We start from the raw sequence: 13,781 nt of genomic DNA, 5'->3' as shown, positions 1-13,781 counted from the left end.
AGGCTGAGTGGACATTGGGCAACAACATTTTACCAAGATTTGTTCTTTAAAGGAGAGGCCAGAAGACCAGGTGAGATATGGCACTGGAGCATCTGGTTCTGTGTGAGAAGATAGGCACTCAGCTAGGCCCAAATAACTTGTACATCCTTAGGTGACTCATAAGCTCGGTCAAGATTAGGGACAACACAACCGCCTCCTATGCTTATCATTTCTGCAGAGAAGGAGTGGTGAACAAATCACAGAAATGACCTGTTGCTACTCTGAGCCAAGGGACAGTAAGGGAAAACCTTCTCAAAGGTGCCCTCTATGCATCCCTCAGCCACCCTCCCGAAACCCCTATACTTACGTATTACCATGCCTGGACATGTATGTCTGTACAGCCTGCCTGAGAGTGACAATGATCTTTCAGCTCAGAAAGCCAAGACAAAGGCATGTAACACCGAGCTGTTCACACTACTTTGGTACAGAGCCTCAAACACCTTGGGGGGTACTGTACTGCACCTTCCAAGCCTGTGGTCATGTTTTCCTGCATATTGGCAAAAACACTAGTACAACTTATATGGCACAGGGGACCAGGACAAGAACACATGGCTGTTCCTGCAAGCTCATAAGTATGCTCGTTTGTCTCAAGGCATTTGGTTAGTTCTCAGAGCAGACTCAAGAATGTCTCAGACTAACATCCTGTGCTCTGGGGCTCCTTCTCTAGCAAAGTTTCAGGAAAAGAAAAAGACAGACCTTATACTGGGAGGTAAAGCTAACACGGAAGTGGCCCAGCAGACACAGTTCCTGACTTAAACTTTCCACAGTGCTACATAACACAGTACCAAAGGAGCACTTGACTTAAATAAAAAGAACTTACATTAGTATCAACCCAAACCAAAGGCCTATCACTCTGGAAGTGGATTAATCGTCAGGAGAGTAGGAAATAAAGGTCCCATGCCAGGCAAAGGAGCAATGAGATTTGGAGAAGCAGGATGACAAACATCTGCTAAAGTGGAAAAGTGCAGTAAGAAGAGAATTGGGCTTGGACAAGCCCAAAGGAATTTGGGCTCTTCCTTCTACATAGTGCTGTCCCAGGGATAATCAGCCTCAGGCTCCAAATATAACGTTCTCCTTTTTCAACAATGGAGAGATTTTAGAAACCAAGTATCTGATACAGGGAAATTTGAATACAGAATACAGCTTGTTTACTGAACAAGCTGTTTCCCACAACTGGCAAACACATTCAAAAAAACCCCATGTACCTGCATATATATTAATGTGTATGCATACACATGCATAATGCAGCCATGGGAGAAAAGAATACGTTAAGCAAATGTTTCAGTGCTGAGAAGCAGTAAGAACTGCAAGCATGTGTGTGTAGGATGTGACTCCAGTAGAACAGTGTAACACTGGTGGGTTTCAGATTAGATTGCAGACAGGAAAAAAAAAGGTATTTTTCTGAGATAAAGAAAGCAGAAAGCTTAAAAGCAGCAGAAGAACTCACAAGTGAAATACCTTGTGAAAGAAGAATCACACGGATATATATGTATGTATGTGGAAATGGGAAAAAATTGCAATATAAGGTTCACAGCAAACTCATGAAGTACCTCCTGGTCCTCTAATTCTACACGTGCTCATCCTCTTCAAGTCTTCAGTTGCTGCTTTATTTTTTTCCTTTGTTTCTGATGCTTTATTTAGCAGCCTGCCTTGTAGACATATAACAGGATAAAATGAGCAGCTAGAAAGACACTGCTAACAAAATGACACAAAATTATAAACTGCCATGACTATATAGGGATGAGTTAAAACCGACATCAGCATAGCACATTGATCCCCAGTTAAAAAAATATCTCAGCTATAGTCACGGTGGCTATTCTTGAATTGTGTATAGGTATAAATCTGGTCACAGAGGAAGAGCCAGTCAGTAAAATTTAAGGGTGCGGCACATTGACTTGGTTACTGGGGTGCTTCTGCTATAAATGTACATTATGCTGAATGCATGTGTTTCAGGAAAAACAAGCAGGAAAGGAGAGAATGGCTGGACACAAGTGATCTCTCTGCAAGCACTAAGGCCCACATACTGGGTATCAAAAGACAGTTACGAAGAACTGCAAGTACCCCAAGATGACAAGTCAGGGATCACAAAGGTGCCTATGGCAGCTGAGGGTCCTGTGTGAGAAGGGCGACTGCAGGGCTCCCTTGGGACAGGGCAAACCTGCAGGTCCTGGGACCTGAAAGCGGTCAGAGGAACAGCTACAAAGAAGCCACAGGAAGACACAGACTCGAAATGGCGTATATGAAGGGAAGAAGCTGGAATCAGACTTCTGAAGTTTTGGCAGCTACTGTCTTCCCAGACGTGCGCCCGGCAGGCTCCCTCGTTTGATGCAGGTGCCGTATGTGCTTCCCAAGCTCCTTGCCTTGAGGCAGCTAGTGGTTCATGTCCTGAAAGGATCTGGGTAGCCTCGGCAACGTTCAAACCGCAAGGTGTCATCGGTGCGAGCTGGTGGTACAGAGTGTAGGCTCGGCAGCAGCGAGGCCGCCTGTACCTCCTGTACCTCCGCGCTGCTGTGCGTGCAGCGGTACCCAGCAGGGAAATGGCTCCCCGAGGCCCAAACGCCCGAGGAGGCCATGCCGCCCAGCACACGGGCACCGCGGGTACGGACCCCCGTTTCCCACGTTGCCCCCCCGGGGTACCGGCGTGGCCTTTGCAAATGCCGTGCTAAAGCCGTGTCCCCCGCACGCCTGACGACCCCGCCGGGCTCGGCGCGGGCTCATCCCGAGCAGCCGGTAGGCCCGGCAGCGGCGCCCCTCGACCCGCGGCGCCCTCCACGGCCGAGCGCGGCCCCCACACGGCGGCGGGAGGAGGCGGCGCTTGCGGCGTGGGGCGGGCCCGGCGTGGCCCCGGCCCCGGGTGCCGCTCCCGCGGCTGCCCGGCGGCTGCGGCGTGTCAGCGGCAGAACCGCCCGGACAGCGGCGGGGCGCCGGGCACCCGCCGCCCGCCATGGGGACCAACGCGCCGCCGCGCCGGGAGCCGCCTCTCCGCGGCCCCCACGTAAGTCAGCGGCACGGCTGGCCGCCGGGGCGGGCCCCGTGGGGGGAGGGCCCGGCGGTGCGGGCGGGGGACCGCCTGCGGGGCTGCCATTCGTCAGCGGCCGTGCCCCGGCGGGCGGCGAGCGGGGGCGGCGGCAGCGGCCGGGCGGCCCGCGCCTTCCCGGGGGAGGCAGCGTCCTGCCGGCGGCCCCGGGGCAGCGCTGCGGGGGGCGCTGAGCCGGCACCCGGGCGGGCGGCGGACCCCGGTCGGCGCGGGGGCGGCGGCAGGTGCCGCCTCCGGGGCCGGTGCGGGACCTGTCCGTGCCTCCGCTCCTCCGCCTGACGTGCCGGCTTGCGGCCGCGCCGGTGACGCGCTGGGCGTGCAGAAGTTCTGCGGGGAACGGTGCTCGGGGGTCGCTCCTTTGTATCCGCGCTCCCGGGTTCCTCGCTGTTCAGTCCGTAGCAAACTGCGGGGTGCTGGTGACCTTCCCGAAGCTAGCACTCTGTGCCTCGTCACTGTCACTTCCTTGTCCGTTATTTGGGAGACGAGAGATAAGGTTTGGACTGGCCAGTGTTGGGGTACTACCTAGAAGGTGGTGGCAGGGTTTTAGGATTATTATTCAGTTTCATTTTGCTGATGTACCCGTGGCAATGAGGAACGGACCCACCATCCCACGTGCTGTACAGGCACGGCGGGGAGAAAGGCATGGCCCCTCAGATGGTTCACATCCAAGCAGGGTATGTGCAGGCGTTGGGAGAAGAGACGTGAATGCAGGCCGGGTAATAAGGGGCTTGAGCTCTGTGGGGTAATTTTTTAGGTAGGTTTTGTCAGAAGGCATTCAGCTAACAAGTGAAGTGAATGCAACATTGAAGGAAAGGCAGAGAAGAGGCATACAGCCGGGAGAAGGACAGCAGGTCCAGAAAGGTTTGAAAGAGAACAGAGAGAGGACCGATGAGCCAGCCAATGCCCCCGGGGGTGGTCCTGATTCCTTGCCCCTTGGCAAGCACACTCCCACTGCAAGAAGTCCTTCTGCTGGTGCTGTTGCCCCAGGCTGTTTGCTTTGCCACCTGTAGAGCAGGTTTTGTGGCTGCCTTTCAGGTGTTTCAAGCTACCAGGGGATATGGCTCTCTGCATGCGGAAGGCGTGCAGAAAAGGCATCAGAGGTGATGTCTGCCAAAATACAAAACAAGATACATGTTCCTATTAGGCAAAGAAGGCCTGTCACATTCGAATCTGAATGTCTTACCATGTCAGCTGGAAACACCTCTTCCTTTGAAATATTTCTTTGCATATCCTCCCTCTTGCCTCCCAACCAGCTTTGAATTCGGATTTGGCTCCAGGTGTGGAGGTGAGAGTAGTATCATCACCTTATATGTTCTCCAGTAAAGACATCCATCTAGAACTCAGGTTTAGGCTTTAAAGAAATACATTTCACCAAGCACTGAAAACTGCTTGTTGTCCTGATTTTTAAGTAAGAAATTAATCAATAACATTTTTTGCCCTCCTGTAGCACTGTTTCCTTCTGGTGCTTTAAGATCAAATGTGACACCACTAAGTCAGTACATCAGATGCTAAAAAGTAAACCAGCTTAGGGACAGAAGTGAAAATTAACAAAGCTCCCCATTCACATTAAGGAAACCAAGGGTGCTCATGAAAACTATAGAACATTTGCATATCCTCCGAGGTTTTACATTAGAATGTTTGTAAGGAAAAACTAAAGGGACTTTTTGACTTGGGACCGCTCTTCTACCAGAAGTTTTCTCACCTCTGCTGCATTGCTTCTTTTGCTTATAATACTTGACAAGTCTACCAGCAGCTTGGAGAACTTTAGCTAGTAAGAAGGTTGGCAGCTCACACTAGGGGAAATAATGAAGGAAAAGAGATTCCCCTCAGCACTGTGCTACTCAAGGAAAGGGGATTTTTATGGGTTGTGTAAAAAAGAGACTAGGGCAGAGTCAAGGATCCCTGTTATTTTTTCCATAAAACAGCATGATTTCATGTGGTAGAAGCCAGTCATAGTGATGTTCCCACTAAGTACTTAGTTTTGAAAATACAAAATGTCCTTTCGAAAATCATGTTCTTTTTCTTCCAATTCCATTATAAGATACTGAGATGGAACATAGAACTTTGTATGGGAAAATACAGGTGTGAGAGCATGATACACAATGTCAGTCTTTCATAACTGCCTTTCAGAGACACATGAGGAGGTTTCAGAAAGTACAGGAAAAGACGGAGAACCTCTCACAACATGGAGTCTCGCTAGCCAAATGGCAGGGACATTCAGGCTGAATTTCTAATATATACTGCCTTAGCAGCCAGGCCAGTCAGAAACTGTTCTGTAACCACATGATTCTGAGTAGCCTCCTACGTCCTTGGGATAATGGATGGTGTATGGTCTTCCCAGAGGGACTCTGCATAGCCTATGGACATGTGTGCTGAAGTCAGAACATCTATCAGGAGAGTTGCCCTTCCTGCAAAATTAGGAAATATTTTAGCAGTTGCTTTTATTTCTTTGTAATTCTGGACCATCTTTCATTAAAACTTCTAGTACTAAATCAAACCTTTAATAAAAGAACATGAATAGCAACTCCAGCTGAGAGAATTAGACTACCCTGAAGGTTAAGTCAAAATAACACCCGGCCCAGATGCTTTTCATGTGACTTTTTTTTCCAGATAAGTACCAAAAAGAAGGAAGGAAAGAAGTAAATGGCCATTTAACATGTGGTTGTTGGTTTTTTTTTTTTCTTTCCTAAATGTCAGTACATCAGATGCTAAAAAGTAAACCAGCTTAGGGACAGAAGTGAAAATTAACAAAGCTCCCCATTCACATTAAGGAAACCAAGGGTGCTCATGAAAACTATAGAACATTTGCATATCCTCCGAGGTTTTACATTAGAATGTTTGTAAGGAAAAACTAAACTAAATGTCATCCTGAACTCCAGACATTTGCTTTTCATCATTTACAAGGTCATGCCTGCCTGTCCAAGTAAAGCACATTTACAAAAGCTTTGTTAGTTGAAGGCTTTGTATCCACTCTTTAGAGATAGTATCTCTTAAAATTGTATGCTTGTTTCTACATTTCCTTGCCTTTTGCTTTATGTTTGGAAAAACAAAACTGTCTCTGGAGGTTACTGGTAATGAAAATAAGGGCTACAGATACTCCAAACAAAAAATCAGGACATTTTATTCTTGACCCAGAATTAAAACCCAAGACATACTTCTGTGTGATGCCTGATACAGAAAAAAAATACTTTTGACAGACATTTGAGCTTTCCATTACAATCCTGCAAGCTTCTTCAAATAAAAAATCTGAAATTGTTTCAGGAAATTATAATAGCCATGTAATAGTTTAGGATTTAACATTGCTTTAAAAGTCATATGCTTAAACAAGACATTTGAATAACTCATATATACCCTTAGTGAACAGTTACAGCTACACTTCTTTGCCCATTTTATATTGTCTCTCAAAATTTCCTCATCTCTTTAAAACTGCAAACTGACTATATGCTTTGTACTGTAACCATCTTTACAATCACATTGTCTTCTTTCAGGTTTTTTCTTAGTGCAGTTAATAGCCAAGTAAAAGTCAGCAAGCTACACACAAAACATATCCTTTTAATATGGAAACAAAATGGAAATACATGGTTACTATTATCATTCTTTAGTCCTAACAATACATCTCTGCTTAACAGATATATCTTTTTTAATTATGTAGTAGAATTAGTACCCCTTAAAATTAGAAATTAGGAATTACCAGCAGAGACATAATAGTTCAAATATTTTTCAGCCACAGCCACATTGAAAACACAGCTGCATGCAAGTAGGATGCCAAAGATCCTCAGAAAGGTTGAGAAAAATGTAAAAAAGAGATACTAGTTGGACAAGAAAAGCAAATGGGAACCTCTAGACTTGTTCACTACACAGAAGTTACTTAGTAAAAGAGGCCAGAGTTTGCTGTAGTATTCCTCCTTAGTGCTAGCTATTTACCTTTCTTTTCAACACTGTATGCCAATTTTAAGTGGAAAAATTGGGCAGTTTTACCACTAGATGATCATTTCTGGCTCCTCCCCTTCTTTTCTCCGAGCGTCTAGCCTGCTGGACTTCCTGCTTTGAGACAGCACAACTCTTGCACCTTTATTAGAGCTCACAAGCCTCCACAGACCCACATACACAGATGTTTCTCACTGAACAGACAACGCAGTCCACCCTTTGTCCCTTTGCACCCACTGAAAGCAAGATTGGAGTGAGGGCAGAGGGCTGCATGGTGCAGGGCAGAACACAAAATTAGAACTGTAGCACTACTGGAACATGGTAATTTTAGTATCTTCCGTCTTTAAAATTGTGATAATACAGTAGGAAAGAAGCAGAAACAACATAGGTTTAGCTCCTACTGAAAGCTGCATAAAGAATTAAGCTTAGTCTTGCAAACTTGCCTTTTGAATTTGTTACTGTGATAAAAGCCCAAAGTGATCAGAACTTGCTTCCTGGTCATTTGCATCCAGGTAACTTGGCTGTTTCTTCTGCATGATTTCCTCAACCAAGTATGCATAACAAATAATTCTCCCACCTGTAGCTGAGGTGGAGACGGGGATCTGGTATTTGGCAAACTTATCCACTGCTTTACCTAGCGATGACCCCCTCCAATCAAATTGACTCTTGCTGGCTTTTGTCCAAATACTCTGAGTATGTACAGCAGCTCTATTCATTCCTGTTTGAACGTACCTCAAGTTGTTCTAAGCAAACCATGTTGTATACTGATCAGGGGTTCAAATGCCCAGCACAAGCATCAGCACAGTAAGAGGAAGAATTCCACCCCAAGAATCAACCCCAGCCTAGGCTGCCATCATTGTTCAAGACCAACTGGTTTCAAACCAGCTTGGGTATGGTGAACCGTATCATTCCCCAGTGGATGTTTGATGTGTGTCAACAATAAGCAATTGCAATCAACTGAACAAGGAGCTTCAGAAACAACAGACAAACCATAACCTTAAAAGCTTTTAATCCAAGTAAATTTCGAAGGACACTTTGAAGGACTAAGCAGATCACACAAGCAGAGTGAATCACATAATGATGGCAAGAAGTGGGTCAGTTCCACTATTTTATTTTCAGAGTGGGAAAGAAAAGTTTTGTGGGGTTGGCGTTTTTTTCAGCTGAAATTAAGATTGTTGTTGGAGATTGAATGAACTGAAAAAAATCCTTTTGAGGTTGCCAGCACTCTTTCCAGTGCTTTGCATGGGGTTTCAGGTGGGTCCTATCTCACCTCCCTGCCCCTGACCAAGGAATCCCCGAGAATGGAGGCTGCTTTTCATACCATGCCTCTATCACATCCTACAACTCTTGCTAGAAATGACTCAAATTTTATAGGATATAGGGAAATGGTCTTGTATTGCAATATACCAGACATCAGCATGTGCTACCTTTCCAGTGAGAAAGAAGAGGCTGTTAATCTGTTGTAGAACATTGGCAGCTCTAAAGAAAATCCTGTGATATTTTTTAGCTCATTCCTAGTTGTTTCAATGAGATTCACAACTCTGCTGGTTACCTGGGGCTTTACTGCACCTGATTTTAACATAGAATCATAGAATAATTTAGGCTGGAAACAATCCTTAAGATCATCAAGTCCAAATGTTACCCCAACACTGCCAAGTCCCCACTAAACTGCATCCCTAAGTGCTACGTCTACATGTCTTTTAAACACCTCCAGGGACAGTGACACAACCACTTCCCTGAGCAGCCTGTTCCAGTGTTTGATAACACTTTAGATGAAGAAATTTTTCATAATATCCAATCTAAACCTCCCCTGGTGCAACCTGAGGCCATCTCCTCCTGTCCTATTTCTTGCTGCTTGGGAAAAGAGACTGACACCACCTTGCCACAACCTCCTTTCAGGTAGTTGTAGAGAATGATAAGGTTTCCCCTCAGCCTCCTTATCTCCTGACTAAACAATCCCAGTTCCCTCCAGTGCTCCTCATAAGACAGCTCCCTTCACCAGCTTTGTTGCTCTTCTTTGGGCACATATCCACCCCAAAACAAGGAACAAAATTTTCACATGGTTTTGCATTTCCTCTCCCTTGGCCAGGAATTCTATGCCTAACAATCTTGCCTACATGCAGCTCCTCATTTTGTGTTAGCATAAGACACTCAGCAAAGATGTGAGATCTATGTTGTGGTGAGGAGAGCGTAAACCCCCAAATTTCCCTTTGCATAGCATTTATGTCACTGTTTTATACTCCACCTCTTCCCTTTCTCTGAAACATCACACACAAGCTGCAAGCCCTGAATGAAGTGACTGGGCTAGCTAACACACTGCTGTGGTGGCTTACAGTTACTATTATCTGCACAGCTCACCTGGTTGTTTTAACTGGGAAGAGCAAACAGGAAAATGCAGGAAGGTAGTAACTTGTTATGCTTTCTCTACTGTGTGTATCTGTTTATATTCTCCTTATATCATGTACTATGTGTTACTTGGTCTTTTCTTATAAGGGATATTCACAGTGGAGCCAGAATCTTCAAAAGTTACTGGTTTGGCTGTGTCAGAAGAACCTGCTCTACTGAAAGCACTGTGGCCCTAACCTTTAAAATTCAAGTTGCTTTCAAGTGTTTTAGGCTGAACAGTACAGAATTTACATGGACAGCTGCTTCTAGTTGCTTTTGAAAACCTTAGCCTAAGTTTTCACTTTCTTGCACTCAGCAACAGGTTTTGACACAAATAAAATGGGTGTAAATGAAGAGTTAAGAAGTAATTAAAGCTCTACCCCATGCAGATGTTGATTTTAAAAGACATATTAATTTGCTTTCAGGAGGGAAGAAGTAACACAGTGCTTAGCCCCAGTGCAGACAATCACAGTGCTATTGACTGACTGTCCACACTATCCATCTCCCGGACATAGTCACACACTGACAAATCCCTTGTCATACCACAGTATTGCAACTTTCACCTCCTTCAGCATGGGTTTCCAGTCTGATCTTCGAGCCAGCTGCAAACCAAACCAGATGATCTTGGTCCTTCTGTTCAAATCTTAAGAAACATGGCCACTCTAGAAAGAAGTTCCTAATCTCCAGCATTTCCCGACACTTTGTGTATTAATATCTGTTTAGTCCCTCAAAGGCTGTTACTATTTCTGCATAGCTTTTTGATGAGGAGAGGGCTAATGAATTAATGTGAACACTGAGACCCCCTACTCCTCTCGTGAGCCCCAGTACTGCCTCAGGGCTTGGCAAGGACAGGAGGCCGTCTTCAGGATGTCGTTAAGAGATTTTGAACAGCAAAGCATAAGGCTGACTGGAGCTGGCAGGTTATGGGCTGAGGCTTCTGCTCCTATCTCATCTTTCTGGAGAGAATTTGTCTCTCCAGCAGGGCTCAGTTAGTTACACAAGATAAATTTTATCCTGTTTATGTAATATGTGAGTTCTTGGTGGGGAGAAATTGCCGAAAGGAGCATCAACTTTCCACCTTCTGCAGCAAGATGCTGAAACACCATTAGAACATTTCTGGAGAAAACACATGAAGAGATGCACTGATGCTGTTGTAAGAATAATTAACCCTCAGTGTAGTTGCTTGTAGCTTTATAAGTAGTAGTATAATTCATCATTTGTAAATGCATACACACTTTCATACACTCATGCTCAAATTTGATTCAGGCTCTTCCTCAGCATTTTGTTTCAGTGAAACCAGCTGTAGACGTACAGGTGAGTTTACCATAACCTGAAAGCATTTACAGGAAACAATACAAACTGACTTATAATGACATGTCCAGAATGCACATAGGTTTTTGAGCAATGTGCAATATGCATAAAGAAAATCTAGTGATGCAGAGAACAATGAAAACAACTTAAGTGGGACATAAATTGAACCTAAGCACCCCAAGGAAGTCTCTGGATGTAGAAGCCTGGGCCTCACTGGGGACTGCAAATGGCCCTGGCATTTTGTGGAGGGAGAACACAGCAGTGTGCAGAGTCCAGGTGGTTTCTGGTGTGTCTTGGAACAAGTTCTTAGCACAGCAGCCAGATGAGCCAGCAAGGGTAATGCAAACCTGGATCTGATACTCGCCAGAAAGGAAGATGTGGTCAGAGATGTGAAGACTGGCTGTTGCAGACCCTGAAATAGTGGGTCCCTTCCAGTTGCTATTACTACCTCTGGTCAGCATTTCAAGTTAAGGTCCCTGGTAATTTGAGAAGTCGTTGTGTATTCTCAAAACACTGAGGCTTTGAGGAGCTATGACTCACTGGATCACAGCTGTCAAGACTTTCTGAATGTCACCATAAGATATTCTCTCTCTCTTGGGAAACAGTTCAGAACTTTAAATTCCCCAGGGGAAAGTCTTAAAGCTTTTTTACTTTACTTTTTAAATTACAGTAATTCCTGTTTAAGATCTTTATTTTTTTAGTTGAAGACTTCAGTATTTGTTCCTCAAAACCTTTCGAAACAAATATTTGTAACTACTAGAAAAGTCAGCTTTTTCTCTCTAGTAAAGGACAGGAATACAACCATTCCTATTCCCTGCATCTATTTACTTTTAGGTATTTCAGACACAAGAGTCACTATTAAAGCTAGTTCTTCTGAGAAGTAGAGGGCAAAAGCAGGAGGGATTTGAGACAGCTCAGTTATGATACGGATGAACAAAGACACAATCTGGACTGAAAAACTGTGTCGGAGTGCAGATACCAAACAGCTGAATGTGGCAGAGGCTTGATCAGATGGATAGCCCTACCACATTCGATAGTCAGGTTTCAACCACAGAAATATGACATCTATCAGAGGGAGAAAAATGGGTGAAGAATTCTCATTTTACTAGGATTGTGTAACACCAGATACCAAAACACTTTATTTAGGTGCTTCTGTAGCAAAATGTAGTGGACATAGGTTGCTATTCTTACACACAGTGCCTAGGGTATTGAACTAGGATCCAAGTCACAGTAATGTCACTAATAACAGACCACTTTGACCCCAAAACACAACCAGTCTGAGAAAACAAAACACATATAATCAACTGAAAGAGAGATGATCGGCAATAACTTAACAGCTGGTTTAACAGCTTTCTTGATTGCGTTGCATGCCACTGAAGTCAACAGGATGTAAGGACGTGCTGGCACTCTTGGCTGAACTAATACCAGAGTCATCGAACTCCGCAGCACACCCAGAAACTTCCTGAGCTACGGGAAGGGCTCTCGCCTGCAGAGGGCTGTGGTTCCTCGCAGCCTGCAACACAACGCCACCACCTCCTTCTCCCTCTCATCGCTGTGGGCTGCTCGCTTTGTCTGCCCTCACTTTGTGTCTCCCACGGGTAGCCTCACAGGTCGCCGTTTTCCGACAGCCCTCATTTTAAAAACTCTTAACGTGACGGTAATCCTCGCAGAGGCTGTGAGATCACTGAACAGCTCCAACTGCTTTGTCGCATGCTTCATCGGTTCGTTCCCTATATAAACCGAGGTAAGAGGCTGCCCTAACACAGGGCACGGTGCCCCGGGACGAGGCCTGCCGGCACAGGGCGCCGCAGCCACCGCCACGGGCCGCCCCGCGCTCGCCCCTTCGTCAGGCACATGCGGGGCCCGTCCGCACGGCGCCAGGCCGGCAGAGAGCCCGCGGCCAGCCCGCCGCTCCGCCGGGCCCCGCAGCCCCTGCCCCGGCCCTCCGCCGAGGCGGGGCGGGGCCTTCGTGCCGGCGCGGGCGTTGATGCCCCGGGGTCCGGCGCCACCGTGGCGGCCTCGGCGCGGAGCGAGGTGACCGCGGAGTGAGGCCCTGCCGGCCTGCGCGGGTATCTGGGCGCCCGGAGGGACCGGGACCGCTCAGGCCGCGCTGCCGGGTGGGGCGGGGCGGGGAGGGAGAGGCGTGCGGCGCCGGCTGGCGGCAAGGGGCGGGGAGGGGCGGGAGCTCCGCAGAGCGGCCGGTGGCCGCGCCGGGGCGCCATGGGGCGGGAAGCCGCGGGCCCGCCTGCCCCCCGCCTGCCCCCCGCCTGCCCCCCGCCTGCACGCCTGCCGCCCGCCTGCCGGCTGCGCCGTGCGGCGCGGCGCCGGGGCTGGCGGTGGGCGCGCATGCGCCTGGAGCGCGGCTGGCGGTGTGGGTGCGGGGCGCTGGGCCGGGCCTGTGCCCATTGCGGAGCTGAGCGGCGCTGCCGAGGCGTGTGTGCGCGTCCGCGCCGGCGGGTGATGCAGGGCGCCGTAGTCCCGGCGAGCGGAGAGGTGCGCGGGAGCCTGCTGCGGGGCCGTGAGGCGGGGCGGGCGGGGCTGTGGGTGTGTGCGTGCGGGCAGACGGGGAGGGCGGAGGGGCTGCCGCAGCGAGGCGGGTGCGGGAGCGCGGGGGAAGCGGCCCCGCCGGCGGGTGCGCGCGCCCCGGCTGTCACGCCGCCCCAGCGGTTTCGCTGGGGCGGGGGGGGGGGGGGCGGGGTGTGCGGCGGGGGTGTCACTTGCAGGGGTGGCAGAAAGCGGGCACGGAAAGGCAGGACGTGCACCCGGGTGACAGGCGCATCGGTACGCTTGAGAGGCGCGCAGGGGGCGATCCCGCGTACGCACAAGCGAGGGGGGGTGGAGGTGGGGAGGGGGGGTTGATCCCCTTCGTGGCGGAGCGGTGGGAGGGGGTTTCTCGCCGTAGCGTGGCGTAATGTATGCGCAGGGCGATGGAAGAAGCAGATGTGTCGGGTGATACAACGCTTCTCCCACTGGCGCTGGTGCGCTCGAGGGGGTTGCTGAGGGACCTGGTTTTGTCAGTGGTCACCTGCACCGGGCTGCAGGAGCGCGCCCCAGCTGTGCGCGCGTTCCACGGGCACAGAAG

General features: G+C 48.5%; 1 protein-coding gene across 5 annotated transcripts in view; it reads left to right on the top strand.

The window, feature by feature from the left end:
• Positions 1–2,885: 2,885 nt before the first annotated feature.
• The window catches only part of GNE (glucosamine (UDP-N-acetyl)-2-epimerase/N-acetylmannosamine kinase), a 34,425-nt gene continuing 23,529 nt past the window's right edge, over positions 2,886–13,781 (top strand). The window contains exon 1 of one of the 5 annotated variants that reach the window (XM_055790894.1): positions 2,886–3,034. In XM_055790894.1, the coding sequence (XP_055646869.1) occupies positions 2,984–3,034 (51 nt within the window). In that variant the 5' untranslated portion in view covers positions 2,886–2,983. Of the gene's footprint in view, positions 3,035–12,254; positions 12,444–12,997; positions 13,193–13,411; positions 13,481–13,781 lie in introns of those variants that run through there. The other 4 variants (XM_027780270.2, XM_055790895.1, XM_055790893.1 and 1 more) reach the window with 4 other exon arrangements.

The sequence above is a fragment of the Falco peregrinus genome, chromosome Z, assembly GCF_023634155.1.
Source record: "Falco peregrinus isolate bFalPer1 chromosome Z, bFalPer1.pri, whole genome shotgun sequence".
NCBI lineage: Eukaryota > Metazoa > Chordata > Aves > Falconiformes > Falconidae > Falco > Falco peregrinus.
This window is presented reverse-complemented; position numbering and strand designations above follow the sequence as displayed.